We start from the raw sequence: 20278 nt of genomic DNA, 5'->3' as shown, positions 1-20278 counted from the left end.
TGCCAGTTGCCCCGGCCCTCAGGGGTTTTTGACAGGGAACCCTAGAAGAGAAGGGCAGAGAAACAGAGACAGGAGACTTGAAGAACGAGGCCAAGACTAATTCACTGTTCAAGGCCTCCAAAAGTGTATTTTCTCAGGGAACTTATACAGGCAGGGGAAGAAGTGAGCAAGTCAGATTCTTCATGTAGCCCGGGCATTCCGCCAAGGTGAATCTCTGGCAGCTGCAAGATGTTTTCTTCTTCTGGGAGGGCACAGTGACCATTGACCATCCAATCTCTCCAAGGTCTGTAGCTGAGGAGAAGTCAAAACCTAAGCCTATCTTTAAAATGAACTCTAAACATAAAGTAAGGTCAGTTTGGCTCCTGGCAGGAAGTGTGCCATTTTAGAATCTCCCTGGGGCCCTCTTGGTAGGAGGAGGAGCAAAGATGTCAGTACCTCAGGCCACCAGGTAGTAGAGCCAACACGCAGATTTGCCCCCAGAGGCCAGGCAATTAGCAGTGTTTATGAAAAATAAGGTTGGCCGGGCAGCAGCTCAAGGCAACAGGGGTGGGAATCAGAGTGAGCTGCTGCTGTAGACTCCACTGCTTCCTGGAGTCTCCAATGCCTGCCGGGGTGGGGCCTCCTATCTGAGGGGAGAGGAGATGCTGAAGGCCACTTGGACTGCATGAAACCTAACCTGGTGTCACTGTCCTCCAGGCTAGCTCACCTGGGCATGGAGGCAGGTGGATTCCCAGCACACTGGCCATGTGAACCTTCAAAGAGGTCACGAGCAAACCCCAAACCATGTAAGGAACATTCTGGTGGGGAGTGCTTACAGGAGCCTTGTAGGAACCCTAACTGCACAAAGTGACCCAGAAATCCCTCCCTGCCCTTTCCCTGTAATGTCAAAGGGGCTTCCTCATGGTGCTGTTACGGGTGACCTCAGCCTCCATGTTCTCGAATCTGCACATGTGTGCTTGCTGCCACAGTGGCTTGGGTGTGTGGCACACCCTTGCCTCCTCTGGGGCTGAGGAGAGGTGTGTGACTCTGGGGGTTCCTTGGGAGCCCAGAGCTGATCACTGCAGTGAGGCTACTGTTCTCTCACGGTCCTAGAAAGCACTCTGATTGTGAAGGCAGGGCAGTCTCTCAGAAGGGGGGTGTTTAGGAAGAGAATGAAGAGCAGTGTGCCTCAAGCCAGGAAGAGGGGCACGTGTGGGGATGGACGGTGGGTGGAGGGAGTCCTCCCTCTGGGGCTGGTGCTCCCTAGCAGGTACCCCACCTGGCTTTAATCAGGGTGTCTCCAGGCTGAACCTTGTCTGGCTCACTGAAGGCGCTCAGCCCGTGTTTACTCAAGGAGTGAATAAATGATTGGACAAATGAATGAGTGGAGCCCTTAATGCTATTCTTTCTAACTATGTCAGTGTTCTGAATGTTTTGCCATCCAAAGCTAAGAAAAATCACCTCTTGGGCAGAATTTCTGGGGAAGACACAGGCCATGCGGCTGCTGCTCCAGCGTAGGCCCGCGGTCGGGATTCTGGGTCTCCTGATCACATCTCCTCCTCCTGGCCTCCCATGTAGTACATGGCTCCTTCTCTGGGGCCAGGCATCCCACTCAGCCTGTAGAATGCTCAGGGTGCTGGGACTGGAAGGGTGGCAGCTCATCCACGGCCAGGAGGTACCTGGGGCTCAGAGGGACCCGGCATTTAAGGCCAACTCAGGAGTTGCATAGCCCTCTCTGCCTAGGAGCCCTCCTCCCACCTAACAGCATTGTTACAGTAGCCACACCTTCAGCTGACTTTGTGGCTCGGCTCTGTCCCGAGCCAGCTGGAGATGGGGCCACGGCTATGTCGGCCCTGCCTCAGCCTCCCTGCCCCCTGGGAGGCATCCATTTCTGATGTCATGCTCCTTGCCTCTCACAGAAGCATGTTGTGGAGACATTTTTTGGATTTGATGAGGAGTCTGTGGACTCCGAAACCTTGTCAGAGACATCCTACAACACAGACAGGACAGACCGGACCCCAGCCACGCCTGAAGAGGACTTAGATGAGGTAAGCATGCTGCAGTATGTTAGGGACTTCACGCCGTTGTGTTGGCCAGGGCTGCTCCCTCTCTGGGGTCAATCCTGCCATGCCTTAGAGCCTCAGAACAAGGAAAGCTGGTCCTTCCTGCCTAGAGAGGACCCAGTGAGCACCTTCCTCAGAGCCGGTCTCCCGGGAGACTAAAGGCTGCTAGGGAAACATCCAGATCCTCACCCTGGTGCTCACAATTGCAGGTAAAAATTACATGTCTTGTTTCTTATCCCCAACACACAGGTGACAGAAGTGGTCGCAACTGGGTGACTTTCCTAAATTCCAGGCATTCTTTAATATAGACTTGTCCCCGGTGCTGTGGCCCACACCAGGCTTCCTCTGTCTGTCCTTCATGCACCCCTCAGTGGCTGTCTCCTGAGCCTGGGTGAGAAGGGGCGCGCTGGCCCTGGTTGTGGCAGGTGAGCTTCCTGGTGTCACCTGTGCCCTGTTGAGAAGCCACATGGACGTTTCTGGAAAGGCCTAGGAATTTCCATCCTGTGTCTCCTTGTCCTGGCTCTTGAGCAGCCACCTTCACGGACCCATTAAACTTTACCATGAATGACATCACGACCCTTAGGAAGATAGGACCCTTCCTCTGAGTCACCCTGCTCGCCTTGAATCCAGGTGCTTATGGAGGGGCCTACCATGTGGGACATGCCACGGGTGCTGCGTCCTGTCTGAGCATCTGGCTAAAATTTGGTCCGATAGTAATTATCTCTGCTTTTTACAAACTTGTCATGATACCTGCAACAGTGACTTCCTACATTAGTCACCCTGCACTGTCCTCTCATGACCACACGGGGGCTTCATACACGGGTGCTTTCCAGTCACATGCAGAGCAGAAACCCCCAGACATGTGGCCAGAGGGACACCCTTCTCAGGGTCAAGTCAGGCTGGTTCCCAGGAGGCTTGTGAGTGAGGGGTGGGGTGCAGAAGTGGGGAAGGCATTTTCTCCCAGCAGCCTTTACTCCAGGTCCTTCCTGTTACTTCCTGGTATGACAAGCTCACTGGGCATTTGTAGACTCGCAGGAGAGATGCGGGCATTTGCTCGTGTTTTGACGCTGTCCCTTGAAGTCCCGTGAAGTCATGAATTGACTTGTTTGCTTGTTTTGTTGTTGTTTGGTTAAGACCACAACCAGAGAAGAGGCCGACCTGAGGTTCTGCCAGCTGACCAGGGAGTACCAGGCTCTGCAGAGGGCATATGCCCTGCTTCAGGAGCAGGTTGGGGGGACGCTGGATGCTGAGAGGGAGGCCCGGGTAAGTGTGTCCCCTCGTTGATAGGGAGGGACAGAGACTGGGCACCGGGAAGGGACCTGGAATCTTGAAACTGATGGAGATGAAACTATACCCTCTGCTTTGTCTGCTGCTGTTTGCAAGAGAGAAGACATTCAGAGTGGAAGGGGTGGGGGCAGATAGACGGACAGACAGCTGGGGGACTTGCTGCCAAGCCCGATGGTCTGAGTTCCATCTACCGAGCCCACGTGGTAGAAAAAGAACTGATTCTTGCAAGTTGCCCTATGAACTCCACATATGCACGCACACACACACACACACACACACACACACACTAAATTAAAATAGAATGGAATTTAAGGGAGTGATGAAGTTATAGATTCAGCCAGCCTTTCCAGCTTCAGACCTATCCTTCTCCTTAGAGAGCCAAGGCTCACACCCTCACCCACAGTGTCTTCAAGAAACACATTTACAGGTTCTTGGGGTACCCAAGACACAGGCACTACAGGTTCAGGGGATATATTGTGGTTCTGGGATGGATGCACTTTCCTAGAAACTTCCCTCCACTAACCCTTCTCCCACCTTGAGTCTATAGAGAGCCAGAGACACCAGAGAGACCATACTGGTCTACTGCTGTCCCATGTTCCCTGTCTTACTCCCATAGTCCTGTGAGCCAGGATGAATTTATCCCATGTCCCGAAGAAGGAACAGAGGCTCAGGAAAGCAGCAGCTTGCCTGAAGAAGCCCAGATGGTCCCCAGTATAACTGGGATCTGGGACCATGCCACCCTGGCTCAGAATGCTCTGGAAACAGTCCTGGGAGCCATGCAGGAGGGCTTGGATATCCCAAAGCACACATACCTCCGTGGTTTGTAGGTCTCAGGGATATGGAAGGCACGGGCACCAGCAACCATCTCCAGAATGAGCTTGGCACTTAGGGCTCAGGAGGGTAGCAGCCTTGGAGATGGGGGTGGGGTGGGGGCTGGCAGACACACAGGGAACAAGATCCCAAGGGCAATGTAGCCATTTCTGCCACAATGAAAGATGAGTCTCTCTTTTCTGAGACACAGCAGGTAAGCATCTAGGCTTTATCTGTGCTTCATTTCTTTTTGTCTTTTAACGCCATCCACTTGCTCAGTTAATGTTGATTTCACAGGGAAATGCATGGTGGGACATGGTGGCCTATACCTGTAATCCCAGCACTTGGAGGCTATAGCAGGAGGCAGCTGGGGCAACATAGTGAGTGCTAGGCTAGCCTGGGCTACAGCACGAGACCTTGTTTCATTACTTGAAAAGGAAAAGAGGTAGATTTTCCCACTTCCCAGATGGCATTTAACTGCTGATGCACTGAGGGCCAGGATTTCAGGCCTCTGACAACACACCAACACAGCTTGGATTCCCGACTTCTGGAAAGCAGGTCACCTCTGTGTCTTCCCATTCGCCGGGTCAGTGTGTGGCTGTAGCCAAGTAGCCGTGCCTCCCAGGACCAGGGTGCGTGCCTTACGCTGGTCCCTGCCTGCTTCCTCTTGCTGTAGGGTCAGCCGACCAGTGACTTCCCTAACATACATGACTTGCCTGGTTTATGAGGTATTAGGTTTTGGTCTTTGCTGTAGGTGACAGAGAGCCCCACTAGACCACCAAGCAAGTAGGATGCGCTGTCAGCAGCTGGATGATGCTGAAGGAGAAAGCACTGACCTTTCGGAGCTGACTTTGGGACCCGAGGCATCCAGTTTGGGCTAGTTCATCCCAGAAGAGGGTGGCTCCTCCTCCAGGCTGCCCTTTGATTGTCTTTTACTGGGAGAGTTCCCCCGCCATGACCCCTTAGTTCCCACTTCAGGACGGACTTCATGAACTTCAGAGCCCTCAGGTGGTTCTGATGTGAGCATGCGTGCAACACGACCCTCCTTACCCCTAAACTCTCGCGGCGTGCAGGCACTCTCTGGTTGGCAGCCTGAGTCTTTACCTCTGTGTCGCCTCTGCAAGTGACTTCAGAGCCTTGCTCACTTCCTGGTCTTTTTTCCTTCCAGACTCGGGAGCAGCTTCAGGCCGACCTGCTGAGGTGCCAGGCCAAAATCGAGGACTTAGAGAAGCTGCTGGTTGAGAAGGGACAGGTAAGCAGGAAGGCCACACACTCTGATCCTCACGGCTCTGTCCCCACAGTGTCCTGGGGTCTGATGGTGTCTCTGGTGTGCCTAGGGTAAGGGGGAGGTTCTGTGGAGGAGTCACTGTGACCCCAGGTATTGCCACAGTCAGCGCGTGCCCTGAAAGCTTGCCTGGCTTTTCTTTGGTTGCCAAATTCAGGGAAACAGCAGGTAACTCTTAGAGCAGAGACGTGGCCAGAAGCTCTTTCGATTGGAGCTGGAGCCTGAAGAAAAGCTGCTGTTCTCTGTCGAGGTTTTAATTGCCTGTGTGTAATGGAGTTGCTGTGGACCAGTTGGCAAGGCCCATCGCAACAGGCCGAGGCTGACTGTGCCTTAGGAGTCTGGACTCCCCTCTCTGATTTGATTAGTCCAGGCCCAGCGGACAGCAGGCGGAGGGAGACAGCCCTTAGGCCTTTCTTGGTGCCTGCTGTAAGCAGAGGATCATCGGCATGGTTCCCTAGAGGTGCCATCTTAGAATTCATTTCCTGTCAGCAGTCAGCAAGTTGAGGTGGCTCTCACTGCCTCAGCATAGCTTGCTGGCACAAAGTAGTCACATGGCCCCATGGGCCTGGCCTATAAGACTGAGGCACGGGCACAGGCATGGTGTCTGTAGGTCCTTGCTCCTGACCTCAGTCAGGGACTAAGGGGACAGGGAGAGGTCTCAACTCTCTCTCTCTCTCTCTCTCTCTCTCTCTCTCTCTCTCTCTCCTCCCACTTTCCCTTTCCCTCCTCCTCCCTCTGTGTGTGTGTGTGTGTGTGTGTGTGTGTGTGTGTGTGTGGTGTAACAAACTGCCCCCAAACTTAGTTGTTTAAATAGTAGGGTTTGATTTGCTCTGAGATCTGTGGATTGGTGCCAGGCTAGGCTCTGCAAATGGTTGTTCTGCTGGTCTTGTCTGGGGTCACCCTGAAGCTTCAGTAGTCAGGCAGGTCACGTGGGGCTAGGAGACCTTAGCTGAGCTCGGGTGCCACTTATGGTCTGGTCACCCCTCCTCAAAAAGATATTCTGGCTTTTTAATCCGGTCGTCTGGCATAAGGCACCCCCTTCCCTCAAACACTACACACACTAACCAGGCCTCCCTGCCCACTTCACATTTATTAGTACTTGAGTAGGCAAAACACATCACAGCCACGCCCAGCTTCAAGGTTGGAGTAACAGACGCCATCCCTTTGTAAAATGAGCTGCATTGCCAAGCTGTACACATGGATATGGAGCAAAGGTCGCAGCCACCCTTGTGACTAGTCCACCAGACAGGAAGGTGGATGGACACAGCATTATTTTCTCAGGGACTCGCAGCTTACATGAACATACATGCAAAGAGCATGTTTGCAAATGTGTGCAGCCGAGGCATGGGGGGGGGTGTCAGGTAGAAGGCCCCGGAGGTGACCTTCAAATATCCTCTGGGTGTTCCACATCTGTTGGTCAGAGCCTAGGTTCGCCTTGGCTAAGCATTGTGGAATTGCAGCACTGGGTGAGACTAGCCTATCTCCTGTGGAGTGGGGATGGGGGTCAGGGAGGGGGAAGTGGACCATTCTGAATCTAGGTGGGCAGCACCAGGAGGAGGAGGAGGAGGTGGAGAAGGCTTCCTTGGCTTCTGTATCTTCCTCCTTCAGCCAGGCTCCTCCTGTGCTGGTGAGGGAGAGAGCCAGTGTTTGGGGCTCCGGCCCGGCCCTGAGGATGTCAGGTGTCAGGACAGAAGTCGTGCTAACAGACTGCGAGTGGGTGGGGCTGAGCAAAGACCCAGTGGGGAGGTGGAAAGCCCTGTAGGGTATGCACTCAGCCACCACAGAGCAGTGTCCTGCGATGACCCAGGGGACCTCGAACCAATGGGGAGCGAGGCAGGGAAGCACGCCACAAGTATGCTGATGTTCTTACCTGACGGTGAAGGGTTAGAGGGCGAGGAAGTCACACAACAGCTGTCCATATCTGGGAGTTGGTAGCTCGGTCAGCACTGGAACCAGTGAATAAATCCCGTGTGTTTCCTGCAGGATGCTGCGTGGGTGGAAGAGAAGCAGGTACTCATGAGGACAAACCAGGACCTGCTGGAGAAGGTATGCTCAGGCCAGAGCCTCAGGCCGGGTCATGACCTGAACCACAGAGGCCACCAACCTGCCCCAAGCCCTCAGTACATCACACGACTCAGTAGTTCCCATAGAAGAGCGGTCTTTCCCACTGGACTCAGGGTCTGTCCTCTGGGACATAACCTTTAGGTCTTAGAACCTTTAGGGTGCCTCTAAAAAAAGCAGAAAAGGGTGCCATCTCCCTTTGCTGTTGATTTGGGAGCCTTCCTGCTCCTCATGGGGACACCTGAGGTGGAGAGAGCCCAAGGCCGGCCCTCAGGTTCACTCAGCTGGGTCAGCTCTTGTCCTGGAGCCTGTATGCTTTGCCCTCTCACCGTAGGCCTCCCTGAAGCGCGGAGGGAGTTGGTTTGCGTGTGCTTTGACATTGAGGTTATTGTTAGGGTAGACGCCATGTTGTGCCACCACGATCCCAGTGCCCGTTTAGAGCAGTTTGAGCCTCCCTCCCCTGTGCCTATCTGCAGTCCTTCCTACTCACCGTCTCCTGAGTCCCAGTATATCTGAGCTGTGTGACCAGTAGACTCACGCCCTGTGCACACTCCAGGCCAGCAGAAGAGAATCCAGGCTGGGCCCTGGGTCTTCAGCATCCTGAAAGCCCAGGCCTGAACCTGCAAAGTGCATCTCCCAGGAAGGCAGCCTGGATCTGGCCCAGCTCTGCTGTTTCGCCTGCCCCGGCCCTATCTTCCTTCACACATCGAGGTGTGGCTGGTCTTGGCTGCCTGGTGGGCCCTGTGTGTCAGGAAGACTTCAGTGGCTCTTGCCTCAGTCCGAAAGACTGTACAAGAAGCTCGGTGTTTCCCAGTACCTCCTGAGGCTGAGATTGCCTGGTAGGAGGAGAGAGAGTAGCCACCACCTGACACTCTCACCCACACACACTGTCTTGGTGGCGCCTCTCTTCTGCCGCTAGGTTGTAGGCACTAATGTTTTCCTCCTTGGGTGGAAACTGTGGGTCAGAGCAGTTTGCTCTGCATCCCTAAGCTTTTCACAGGCTGTTCTGTGCTCTTAGGGGAATTAGTGTTCTCTTAAAAGCCCTTTGGTGTGTTGGAGACCTGAGCGCCCACAGTACCTACTATAGCAGGGTCCACAGCTTATCCTGGGGCCTGGAGGGCTCTGGAGCAGAACCACCCACACTGCATTCTTGCTTCCCTTACACTGACCTCAGGGAGGAACACAGTAGCCCCGGGCCTCAGGTTCTTACCACTCATTCGTTCAGTAAAAATATAAGGAGTTTCTAGTCTTTAGGTCTAGGCTTAGTGCTGTGGAGGCAAACCAGCCCTGCAACTGTCGCTCACTCCAGGCTCAGGAGCCGATGGGCATGGGGCCAGCTCTGCCCTTCTCTTGTCGCCCAGTTCCCCGTTTCTGTCAGACTGCCCACTGATGTTGGATTGTAGTTGTGGGATCCCCGGGGAGTGGGGGCAACCACGGAGGCCATTAATGGAAAGGTGTCTTTGCCCCAGATTTACAGGCTGGAGATGGAGGAAAACCAGCTAAAGAGCGAAATGCAAGACGCCAAGGACCAGAACGAGCTGTTAGAATTCAGAGTGCTAGAACTCGAAGTAAGAGACTCTATCTCTTGTAAGCTCTCAAACGGAGCAGACATTCTCTTTGAGCCCAAACTGAAATTCGTGTAAAGCCCCCTCTGCCAATTCCAAGCATGTGTGAAGGGACGGGTTACCGTTGCTCTCCGCCCTTCCTCCCTTCTTCTCTTCTTCCTCTTTTTCAAAAAAAAATCTGTATGTTCGGGATAACTTCACTGCCTTAACGTGTCCTGGGGAGGATGCTCGAGACGTCTGTGGACCTGTACCAGAGCAATCTATTTATTGCCTACCGCTTGTTTTGCACTTAATAAAATAAGTTGTTTTTGCAATATTTTGCCTTTTTTATTTGTGTTTCATTTCCATAACTACTATCCTGCATGCAGCCACTGGGTGTGCCTTCTGCAACCCCAGACAGCAGCACTGTTGCAATGGATAACACACCTTTGATCTTGCATGCAGCAGGCCTCTTCCGAGATAGCAGGGTCTGCCCCAGCCGCCTCTTGATCCCTGCTGTTTTTAACTGCAGGGTGGGCCCATTTTCTGCCTGCCAAAGCAAATACAAGGTAAGTGGAGGCAGGCAGGAGGATGTATTTACACAGGTGTTAACCGGCTACTTCCACTCAGACCCTTCTGGCCAGTAAATACAACCTGGCCAGTAAATACAAATGCTCTGCAGGCATTTGAACTTAAATTATATGTGATTTAAGCTGCAGCTGAAAACTCCCAGACACTGCACGCGTAGAAACCTTGTCCCTCTGGGAACTCCACAGGGCAGTGAGTAGGACTCTGAGGGGACACTGAGGAATGTGTTGCTTCCAGTCAAAACCCCGCGTCAGGTGTGTTACAGTATTGCTCTGCTCTCACGGCCCTCCTTCCTCCCATTCTGCTTCTGTTTAATCATCATCAGCATCCTAAACATCTCTGCGTTTGCGGCGAGCCTCCACGAGGCTCCCGGGACACTGTGGCGCTTCCCCAGCTGACCCCTCTGCATGTGTGGCTCCCCTCCATCCACGTGGGCGCCTCCTCTCATCTGTGGCATCTCTGGTTTCCCTCCTTCTGTGGCCCAAGCCTTGTCCTCCTGGCAAGGACAGGCCAGGTGGCTTTCAACTTCCATTGTCCCTGTGCCTCAGCTCCAGCCTTTATTCATCCATCAGAAGCTAGAGGTCATGAGGTCATGCCTAGTACCCCACCCCTGTGAGAATGCCTTCCACAAATCCCTCTCTCTGACCCTTTCTACTGGGAATTCCAGAAATCACGTGCTTTGCTAGAGCTTTCCAACGGCCTTCGGAGCTACCGGGAAGCAGGTTTATGACTTTGGTTGTACAAAACCTGGGCCGCTCCGACCCCCTTTTCTGTGACAAGCCCACTGATTGAGTACCTCTGGTGGCAGGTGTGTAGGGAAGTAAATGACTGCATCCATCTTGGCTCTTAGAGCAATGCAAAGTGAGGTGAGCCAGCTGGAGGCTTCCTGGAAGCTCACCGTGGCCAGGCCTCTCCTCAGGCCTCGCTCAGTGTGTTAAGGCGGGCTTTCCAGGTTCACGCTAATTCCCATCACTTCTCTTGGTATGACTGTAGAGGTGTCGTAGGCCTGTAAGTTATTGTTACTGTAATTTCAGCATACCCCTTCCCCCAGAGCAGCTTGATCTGATGTAGTGTTTGAGAGGGTGCCAACCGGCATAACTCATCTGCCAGTGTCACGGGCATAAAGCCAGCTCCATGTAAAACATGTGCAGGAGACCAGGGCGCTGTTCTGCCGACATGCTGTAATTCCTCTAAGCAACGAGGCTCCCTTGGGCCTCCTCCTTCCATAAAGTGCTCGTGTGGTGGATGGCTGATGGATGTCTCTTTTGGGACATCTGATCATAAATCTGAGGTGGAGTGAGTGTGTGTGTGTGTGTGTGTGTGCAGAGAGTGGTCACGGGTCTTAGTGTGGACCAAAGAAACAAAAAACCAAACTTTAAAACTCCAAGCTAAGTCACCCATTATCATGGAAAGCAAGGAGAGTCAGAATGCCAGTTCTGCCATTCACTAGCAGGGGACCTCAGACTCCGCCATCCCGAGCTCCACGGGTGTGCGCCTTGTGACATAGCCTGGACATCACATGGGATAACCAAAGTACCCTGCCTCCACTGTCCTCCGTGGTGGCTGGCTTCTGTTCTCTCTTGAATCTGATACCTTGTTGGATTAAGCCTTATCTTCTGTAACTTCTGGGGTTTCGATTGCAACAGGGAGACCTGTGAGACCCAACCAGTCCGTTTTTCCCTAGCAGTAGGGGAGATGTGAAGTGTCTAAAGAGTCCTCTGGCCCTGAAAGGCAGGAAGATACCACGTGTCCCATAGCAGGATGTGTGCCGTGTAGTTCCTCCTTTGCTGATAACGTGGGAAGATGGCAAGTGGTGGATAGCACAGTCGAGTTCTGTCTTTAAACCGCGTCTTTTCCCCAGGAGAGAGAGCGAAGGTCGCCAGCCTTTAACCTCCAAATCACCACCTTCCCCGAGAACAACAGCAGCGCTCTCCAGCTGTTCTGTCACCAGGAAGGAGTAAAGGTAGCATGCTTGGGGGGCGGGGTATGACCCACGACCTGCCATTCAGGGGCGGGCTGAGTACCTGGTATGGTGGTAAAGGGGGATTGTAGTTAGTCAGGGACAGCCTGGACTTCTGTGTTGAGAGACAGAGAACTAGGTGAAAGGATCAAGTGTTACCCTTCTGCCTACCTACAGGAAGTCTCTAAACCCAACCCCGCAGTGGACTGTCTCTTTTATGTATTGTGCCCAGCCCACACAAGGGCCTTGCTGATGGTGACGATGGTTGGCCACAGGCCTGGCGCCCCACCAGATCCCATAGGCGGAGTCCTCAGATGCCAGTGAGCTTAGAAAGCAGGGCTGGACTGGAGTGAATCTCAGTATACAAACCATAGCCACGCCTTCCCCACCTGCCTGTGCAGAGCCAGAGGCTGGGTCTCACTGTGGCTTCGGAGCAAGAAGGAGGTGTGTGAGCTGTGGCTCTAGAGTAGGTGTGGATCAGATGTGCAGCTCACACGAGAATGAACATTGAACATCTTTTCCAGGGTGTGAATATCTCTGAACTTATGAAGAACTTAGATATCCTTGGCGATAACGGGGTAACTATGAGCGATCGGTTCCCAGTTCCGTGTCCTTGTTTTGATGGGGGGGGGTGTTCTGTGTGACTTTGTTTTAATTTTAAGTTTTCTCTGATTTAAGAGATCTGAGAAGTACTACAGAAGGCTTTTGTGTGGCTGTGTCCCTGTGTGGGTGGTCGGGTCTGTATTTGTCAGAGAGGGGTTCTGAACTGGGGACCGCCTGTTCTGTGAGTGAACAGAGGACCAACAAACTTAAAGGCTAATGGATATGCAGATGGAAGGTCCCATACTCAAGACTGCCAAAGTCAAAAGGTGATTTCTTTACCTTCTGAAAAGATTGTCTTTAATGAGGCGCCATTTCCCCGAGTATTGGGGCCCACTCTGAAGTGTCTCCATCTCGAGGGACTGAAGCCATGGACCTCAGATGGCTGACCCCAGCTGGTTGTTGATTGGGGGTTGATCGTCGGCATGCACCCCAGAAGGGCTTGGCACTGACTGTCTGCCTGCCGTGTACCTGGAACCCAGTGTCAACACCCTCGCCCCTTTTTGTGTTGTAGAATTTGAGGAATGAAGAGCAGGTGGCAGTAATCCAGGCGGGAACTGTGCTTGCCCTGTGTGAAAAGGTAGACCCGGCAGTGTCCTTGTGCTCACATCTTGTCCCAGCACCCAGCGCCATAGCAGAAACTGTACATTGGTGTGTCGCTTGATTTGGGAGCATGTGTGTGGGTCAGTCTGCGTCTGCATGTACACATGCATGTCTTTGCGTGTTCAAGTTGGAGCACCACACATGTTCACTGCAGAAAGCCTTGAAGCTCAGGAGGAAGTGCACACCGCCCTTTGCAAGGAAGCAAGCTGTGGCGTTTGCTTTATTTCCATCGACTGGCTCCCTGTCCATTCTCTTTGGGAGTAGTTAACATGCGGTGTCTCTCTCCTGCTTGCTAAGCTATTTGAAGTAGCTTAGAAATATGTATTCAGATGGCATCAATGCCATGCCACACAGGTACCCACAGAGAGCCTCATCACCTTGGGGTGATTCAGCATCCAGGGAGTGCCCACCCTTTCCTTTTTACCAGTGTGCCCTCGGGGACAACTTCCCAACACATGTCTATATGCACTGGAAAGCCCACTCATAGATTCTGGGACAGGAGTCCCGGCCAGATAGTAAGACCACTTGTCAGGGTTTTAGTAGGGCCTGGAGCCATAGCCTGAAGCTTTTGGCACATGGTCTATTTCCACATACAATGTGACTTTTACCAGGAATTAAAACATGGGCAGTTGATAGACACCACACCCTGTGAGGCCATAGTTGTACTGTGTTTGAGTGGGTACTCTGCATGGTGAGATTTCCAGTGTGCCCAGTAGTTTCTTCTTCCTAGTGAAGTGTCATTCCATTTCTTTGGAAGGTTTTCTATTCATTCCTTTGCCCGCCCGCCCATCCATCCATCCATCCATCCGTCCGTCCGTCCATCCATCCATCCATCCATCCATCTATCCATCCATTCATCCATCCATCCATCCATCCACCCACCCACCCATCCATCACATATGCATTTTCTGTAACTGTTCTTTCTGTATGTGCTTTGTGTATTAAAGATGTTACAATCTGGCTTTTTTTTTTTTTAAAAAAAGAATATGTCCTGGCTTTCATGCCTCTTACAGTGATCTAGACTGTTGAGATGCACGCAGCTTTTTGTAGAGTCTTTCCTGTAAATCTTCTCCTTTTACACAAGTCAGATTCTGAAACGCAACCTTTGATTTAGATTGAATTCCTTCCACAGTCGTCAGTAGGACACTTAAAATACACTTTTCTTTCCTAGGCACCTGTTCATCCCCCAGCCCTCAGCCAAGCAAAGGACACAAAACACTGAGACGAGACACTGTGACAGTGCCTTGTCCAGGTCACATGGTTGGGAAGGGTGGTGGTTGGGTGGGACTCCGAGCTTTCTGTGTCTGCCTGTTATCTATCCAAGTCAGTTGGTCACACTTGACTGGCTGGAGGTCCATGAGAAGCAACTGTCTATCACAGTGCTAGGCAGATTCAGTATATGACTGTTGTCATCAGTAAAATCAAATGTGGTGTTATTCTATATAACACAGGCCATATAGAATCACCTAAGTGCTGACTAAAGGTACATATCTCAGTGTAGCCTGCATTCACGCAACCTGTCAGTGATCAGTTTCCAGAGAGTCTCTGGAGAATGAGGAAGAGGCCATGTTTGCAAGCTCCCTTGTTTCCAAAGAGACCTCTCCTAGCTTGAGTCTTGGCTCGACCACTTGCTGTTCAGGGGTCTCGGGATCTCATAGAGTAGGAGTAGTCTATGACTTGGGGTGTCTGGAACACAGTGGGCTAAGATAGTGGATAATAGGAGTTGTTGGCTCTCCAGCCCCTGTAGTATCCCCCAGAGCAGGGCTGCCGTGGTGGAAGGTGGGGACCTCACTGGGAGCAGGTTTCAGGCAGCCCAGGACCACACCTGTCTCAGCAGCTATGCCAAGTCCAGTACTGTAGAACCCCAGGCCCCTTAACCTCTTGCTTTCTCTTATGGAGGAAGAAGGAGGCCTGCCTGGCATCAGCTAGTCTCTGCTTTGTCCCCCTTGTCTACCTCTGGCTTATAGTCTGCTCACCCGTGCCAGCTTCATGACAGCTGATACCCATATGCTTCTGGGCACCATCACCCCACCGAACCGACCTGCCTGGCATTTCACTCTGTGTCCTAAACACTAGGGAGAGATCCTGTCTGTGTGTCTGCCAGCCCCTCAGTGCCCCCATGAGAGCAGGAGAAAGCAGGAGCCCATGGCTGACACACATAGGCAGAACTCCGGCCTTCACCTAGGTTCTCCTCAGATTTGGCTCTGCCAGACACTGCTTCAGCCATTTGTCTGTGAACTAAAGAGAAGCCTTGTGGGTGCTGCTGTTTATCCACTCCCTGCTCCGAGGAAACGTTCTTGAATAGGGGTCAGAGCAGACTGGGAGCTGGGTCATGGGACCCCCGAGAATGCTGACCAGACAGTCCGGTAACCAATATCGTCTTTTCTAGTTTGGAGTCGGAGGTTCCCTGAGATGTGAGAATCTTAGTGTTAAAGCAGGAACAGTTGAGTGCAAAAATAGACAGATGACTCTAGAGAGCATGGTTGCACACAGTGCCAGCAGTATGGATGTCAGAGAGCTTAGTTAGGAGCCCTAGAAACCTCTCCTCACCCAACACACCTTGCTTAAGAACAGAAACCCTCACGTGGTGCACTAATGAGCCCCAGCCCAGGTCTCTCTTAGCATCACTAAAGCCATTTATTGGTATTTAGACAGAGTGTGTCCCAGTCTGGTCAGGTGGTCCGATATATAATGGTCTCACATCAGTCAGCACCCTGCTTCTTGTCCCCTGTGTGTGCCTTTTTCCTGTCCTTTCAGAAGTTTTCAGGCTCCGGGCTGCAGAGAAGACCCTTCGGACTTCCTCTGGCTGACTGAACCAAGGCCAGGAGCTACACCAAGCTTAACCTTAGCCCAAGTTTGAGCCTACAGAGAAAGGCTTACATTTAAGATGTGAAGGGGCTGTGGCTCATCTGTGGTTCCCAGCCAGACACGCCTCTTCTCCCTCAAGTTCAAAACCCTTTGAGACGTAGGCACTGAGCCCGGGAAGATGAAACATACTTCAAAAAAAAAAAAAAAAAAAAAAACCAAAAAACAAAAAAACAAAGCCCACTATACTCTGTTCTGTTTTGTAAATGGGGAGCAGGGGTCAAAGGATGAGACCTAGTTAGGCCTTCAGCCAAGATGAAGCTTTCTGAGCTAGCCCCAAGTCCCAAGTCAGCGTAGGGGGAGGACAGAGTATCCAGTTACAGAGGGGTCCCAGGCTCCTCACCTGAAATTCCTTGGCATGGGATGCAGAGGGCTGACTCCTTTGAATTGCATCTGCCTAGAAGACACCCAATTTCTGTGGATGGGGGAAGCATCCCCAGTGGCTTCCTGCCCAGCCAGATCTCTTCCCTCCTGGGGGTGAGAGCAGTCTCCTCAGGAGAGTGTGAGGTCAGTGGACAGAAACCCCAGACAGAAACCCAGCTGGCTTTGCCTGCCATGTTACTGTCCATGGTCCTGAAAAAGGTTTGCATAGTTTTGAACTGTAAAGTACTTCTCCCCTTTGAAAATTTATTTCAAGCTAACATCAAACTATGAAAAGCACAGTGCTTGGGTCTGGAGAGATGGTTTAGCAGTTAAGAACACTGACAGTTCTTTTAGAGGACTCAGGTTCAAATCCCAGCACCCACATCTTACAACTGTCTATAACTCCCTGATCTGACTGATACCTTCACACATACATTCAGGCAAAACACCAATGCACATAAAAATAAACAATTTTTAAAAGACTATAAGAAAGTACAGTGTTCTAAACTCATCATCAGAAACAATCATCCTTTTCACAAGAAGCTATTACACAAGAAGCTGTGTGAGGAGGGGCTAGCTTGGTACATGTCTGCTGCTTGTCCCTGGGGCTGCTCAGGGCCAAGCTGACCTTGATGTTGTAGGAGGAATCTCTGATCATGTCTTTCATACCTCTCCAACCCCTGTGGAGTCCACCTATATGCATGCCTGGCCTCCTCCACTCCACAGTGATTTCTTTGTCAGAAAAGAAAAGAAAAAAGAAAATAAAAGCAACAAAGGCAGAGGTGTTTCCCACTATGGTTGTCTGGAGGAAGTCTAAATGAGTAATAGTGTCCTTATGTGAGCACCAGGAAAAAGTGGACCTATGGCCTCAGGAAGCAGTACGGGCTTCTTAGGGGAGAGGGGAGAGCTAACTTGAGATTGGTGAGCTGGGTAAATATTAGCTTGGCAAAGGCCTGGGACTAATGCTGAGGTCTGAGCTACTGATGTCACAGGAGCATGTGCAAAGGCCCTGAGGTCAAAGATGGCTCATTTTGTCTGAGGAGCCAAGTGCATTTTCAAACAACTAAGATTCAGGTGACTTTTTTGAGGGGGATGGAATGTGGGGGCCATGGAATCAGCGCCACACTGTGCAGCCCTGGTTGGCCTAGAACTCCGAGATCTGTCTACCTCTGCCTTCTGAGTGCTGGGATTAAAGGTGTGTGCCACCACTCCTGGCCAAGCTCTGGTTTTGTGGTGGCAGAAGGGCCTATTGAGTGACCACAGTGATCCACAGGTGGACAGTGCTGTCTTGGCCTTGTCCCTGTTGGTAGGAGTGGAAGATGTGTGGTGAGATCTGGACAGGGTCAGAAAATCTCTCTAAGGATGTGCAGCCAGGGAGGGTTTGGGGGTCCTGGTAGGGTCAGGCATGAACTAGGTGCTGGGTGGAGCTACAATATGGGTGGTAACCATGGGGACTGAGTGTGGTAGGTCTGAAAAACAGGAAGAGAGCAAGCAGTCTCTGGACTGGGTGAGATGCTTAAGGGCTGAGACAGAATGAAAGGCAGAGGCCCGGCTCTAGGGCAGCAAAAATTCACGGGGTTAAGCTGGATCTCAGAGATGTAGCCAGAGGAGGAATGGACCAGTGACTCCAGACAAACTATGGGAAGCTTCATAGTCTGGGAAGAGGCTCGGGGTCACCAGACCAGACTATTGGCCTTCACTGCTAGAAGGTCAAAGTCATGATTCATACTCAGAGTCAAAACAGTGTCACACCTGAATACTCCTGAGTGCCTTTGCTAACCACACCCATCCCCATAGTTCACCTAGTGATAGGGACACACTCGTAACATCTGGCCAGACATAAGAGGGATGTACCTGCAGCCATCATGTGGTCACTGGCACGTCGGAGGGTCCTCCTGGCTCTTGCCCACTTTCATGCCCGTGTATCCCCACCCCATATGCATGTGTCCACCTCCTTTCTGCATCTTGCTCTCATAGCACACCTTGGAAGTGTCATGGGAGTGGCTTCCCAGTCCTGCAGGCAGGGTCTTAGATTCCCGGTTCACAGCTGTGTGACTTTGGACACGAGACTTAATGTAGCCATTACATCTTCACCTGTAAGATAGCAGAGCTGCCTTCCTCTGTCCTTCCTCTGGGATGGGCATGAGAGGGGTCACATGGATGACACACAAGCTTCCTGTCCACTCGTGAACTAGAGCCATGCTTCCAAGCACCCTCTAAACACAGATTCTGTTGGTGCACACACAGCCACAGCCATGAACACACGCAGCTGTGCGAGTGTGCATCGTTTCTCATCCTGAGCCGATGTCTGTACACACTGAGAGGCTCATTCCCTCCAGCCCCCTGGTGGCCCGCTCACTTGCCTATGTCCTCCTGTCCTGCTGTTTTCTAGTGGCTGAAGCAGATAGAGGGAACAGAGGCAGCCCTCACGCAGAAGATGATAGACCTGGAGAAGGAGAAGGTAAAGATTCTACACGTGGGGAGGAGGCTGGATTTGGCTTTGTGGGTGGCTCAGCGTCATTGTAGTGTTCAGCCCTCAAGGCTCCTTTGAGCCATCTCCTTTCTCTTCCATTCCCAGTCATCCAGTTTTCAATTAAACGCGTATTTCTGACCCTGGCCTGCCCTTGGGTTACATGAGTGCATTTTGAGAACATTAGAGATGCAGTGTGACCCGTGGGCCCCTGTCTGAGGGGCTCTGCAGATGCATGTACAGCTTGGGAACCTGGAGCTGGTCTTCTTTGGTGGTTCACTGGGTGCTTTAATGCAAACTTGGTGGATTGTGATCATGGGGGGTGTTATGCTCCTGAACTGCCCTATTGGGGGATGGAAGGGCCCTTTGTCTTCAGCTCAGTGAGACCAGAGAAGCTATTCCAGAAGACCTACCTCCGAAGCCATTCAAGACCAGTTTGTATAACAGTTAAGAACTCACTGAAGGAGGGGGCTGTCACATGGAGCCAAAGTGGCACGTAGTGTCAGAGAAGGTTTCTAGTTAACCCTGTCATCAATGGCACCATGAGCAAGGCACTGGTCCCTTTGGACCATTCTTTTTCCTCATCTATAAAATACAGGGTCTGCAACATGAGTTCTGGCTCTAAGACCTCATGGGTATAGAATGGGCATGTGGTCTGCTCAGATGAGGCCAGTGTAGAGGTAACCAGACAGCTTCAGGGAGTGTTTAACAGTGAGATTCGTGGGGGGGTGTGTGTGTGTGCACAGCCTGGGCAGAGCATGGGCTGCACCTGGGAACTATTAAGGCAATCTTCAGAGGTCCCAGGCCACAGCATAGGGACTGGGGACTCCAGCAATATGGACTGGGAAGCAGGCCGCACAGGAGGTCCCTTCCTTGTTACCAGATAGCCAAGAGGAGGGGGGAGCCAGAGTGATTGTAGTCCTGATCAGGGTTCTTGTGGTTAGCCTGGGCAGCTCCAGGCAGTGAGGGGTCTTCAGGGAGTTCACACAGGGCAGTCAACAGCCGAGGCCTTCTAGTTCCTCCAGCACTGAGTCTCTAGCGGGTAGATGCGGAGCTTTCCTGCTATTGCCTTGTTCTGGCCAGTCCTAATGGTGGCCTGTCTTTTCTAGGACCAGTTCAGCAGGCAGAAAGGTTACCTGGAGCAGGAGCTGGACTACAGGAAAGAAGCCCTCGACCAGGCCTACCTGGTAGGACCAGAAGTGGGTTTGACACTTTGGCTTTCTTCTCTCAGCCTTAGAGGCTGCTGCTTCCTTCCCACAGGGAGCACACCAGGTTCCCGGTGCACACGTGACTAGAATGGCCAGCAAGAGCTGCATGGTCCAAATGAACTGTTTTTTTAAAAAACTTTTATATTTATATTCTTTCATATATACATTCTGACTGCAATTTCCCTCCCTTCTCCCAGACTCTCCCCCACCTCCCTTCTCCCCAAGATCCACACGCCTTCTGCTTCCCCTCAGAAAATAGCAGATCTCCCAGGGACATCAACCTAATATAGCACAACAAGCTATAGTAATACCAGCGCATCAAGATCAGACACGGTAACCCAGTAGAAGGAAGAGGGTCCTATGAATATGCAAGAGAGGACAGCCCCTGCTCCCACTGTTAGGATTCCCATTAGAACATTAAGCTACTCAGCCGTAACACACATGAAGAGGACCTAATGCTGACCCCCACAGGCTCCCTGATCTCTGCGAGCCCCTAAGAGTCCCAGTCAGTTGATTCTGCGGGCCATGTTCTCCTGGGTGTTGCTGACCCCTCTGGCTCCTCCAATCCCTCTCCTCCTCTGCAGGATTTCCT

The 20278-nt window shown here is 52.0% G+C and overlaps 1 protein-coding gene across 11 annotated transcripts in view; it reads left to right on the top strand.

Annotated features, from left to right (window-relative positions):
• Positions 1 to 20278, top strand: part of Jakmip1 (janus kinase and microtubule interacting protein 1) — a 118088-nt gene that overhangs the window by 87809 nt on the left and 10001 nt on the right. For 10 of the 11 annotated variants that reach the window (XM_052199777.1, XM_052199780.1, XM_052199778.1 and 7 more), the window contains 10 exons: positions 1899 to 2027; positions 3177 to 3305; positions 5308 to 5391; positions 7408 to 7470; positions 8955 to 9053; positions 11479 to 11580; positions 12102 to 12155; positions 12692 to 12757; positions 18401 to 18469; positions 19588 to 19677. In XM_052199777.1, the coding sequence (XP_052055737.1) occupies positions 1899 to 2027; positions 3177 to 3305; positions 5308 to 5391; positions 7408 to 7470; positions 8955 to 9053; positions 11479 to 11580; positions 12102 to 12155; positions 12692 to 12757; positions 18401 to 18469; positions 19588 to 19677 (885 nt within the window). The remainder of the gene's footprint in view (positions 1 to 1898; positions 2028 to 3176; positions 3306 to 5307; positions 5392 to 7407; positions 7471 to 8954; positions 9054 to 11478; positions 11581 to 12101; positions 12156 to 12691; positions 12758 to 18400; positions 18470 to 19587; positions 19678 to 20278) is intronic. The other variant, XM_052199786.1, reaches the window with a different exon arrangement.

The sequence above is a fragment of the Apodemus sylvaticus genome, chromosome 11 (genome assembly GCF_947179515.1).
Source record: "Apodemus sylvaticus chromosome 11, mApoSyl1.1, whole genome shotgun sequence".
In the NCBI taxonomy this organism is placed as follows: domain Eukaryota; kingdom Metazoa; phylum Chordata; class Mammalia; order Rodentia; family Muridae; genus Apodemus; species Apodemus sylvaticus.
The sequence above is the reverse complement of the archived record's forward strand: the minus strand, read 5'-3'. Positions and strand labels throughout refer to the sequence as shown.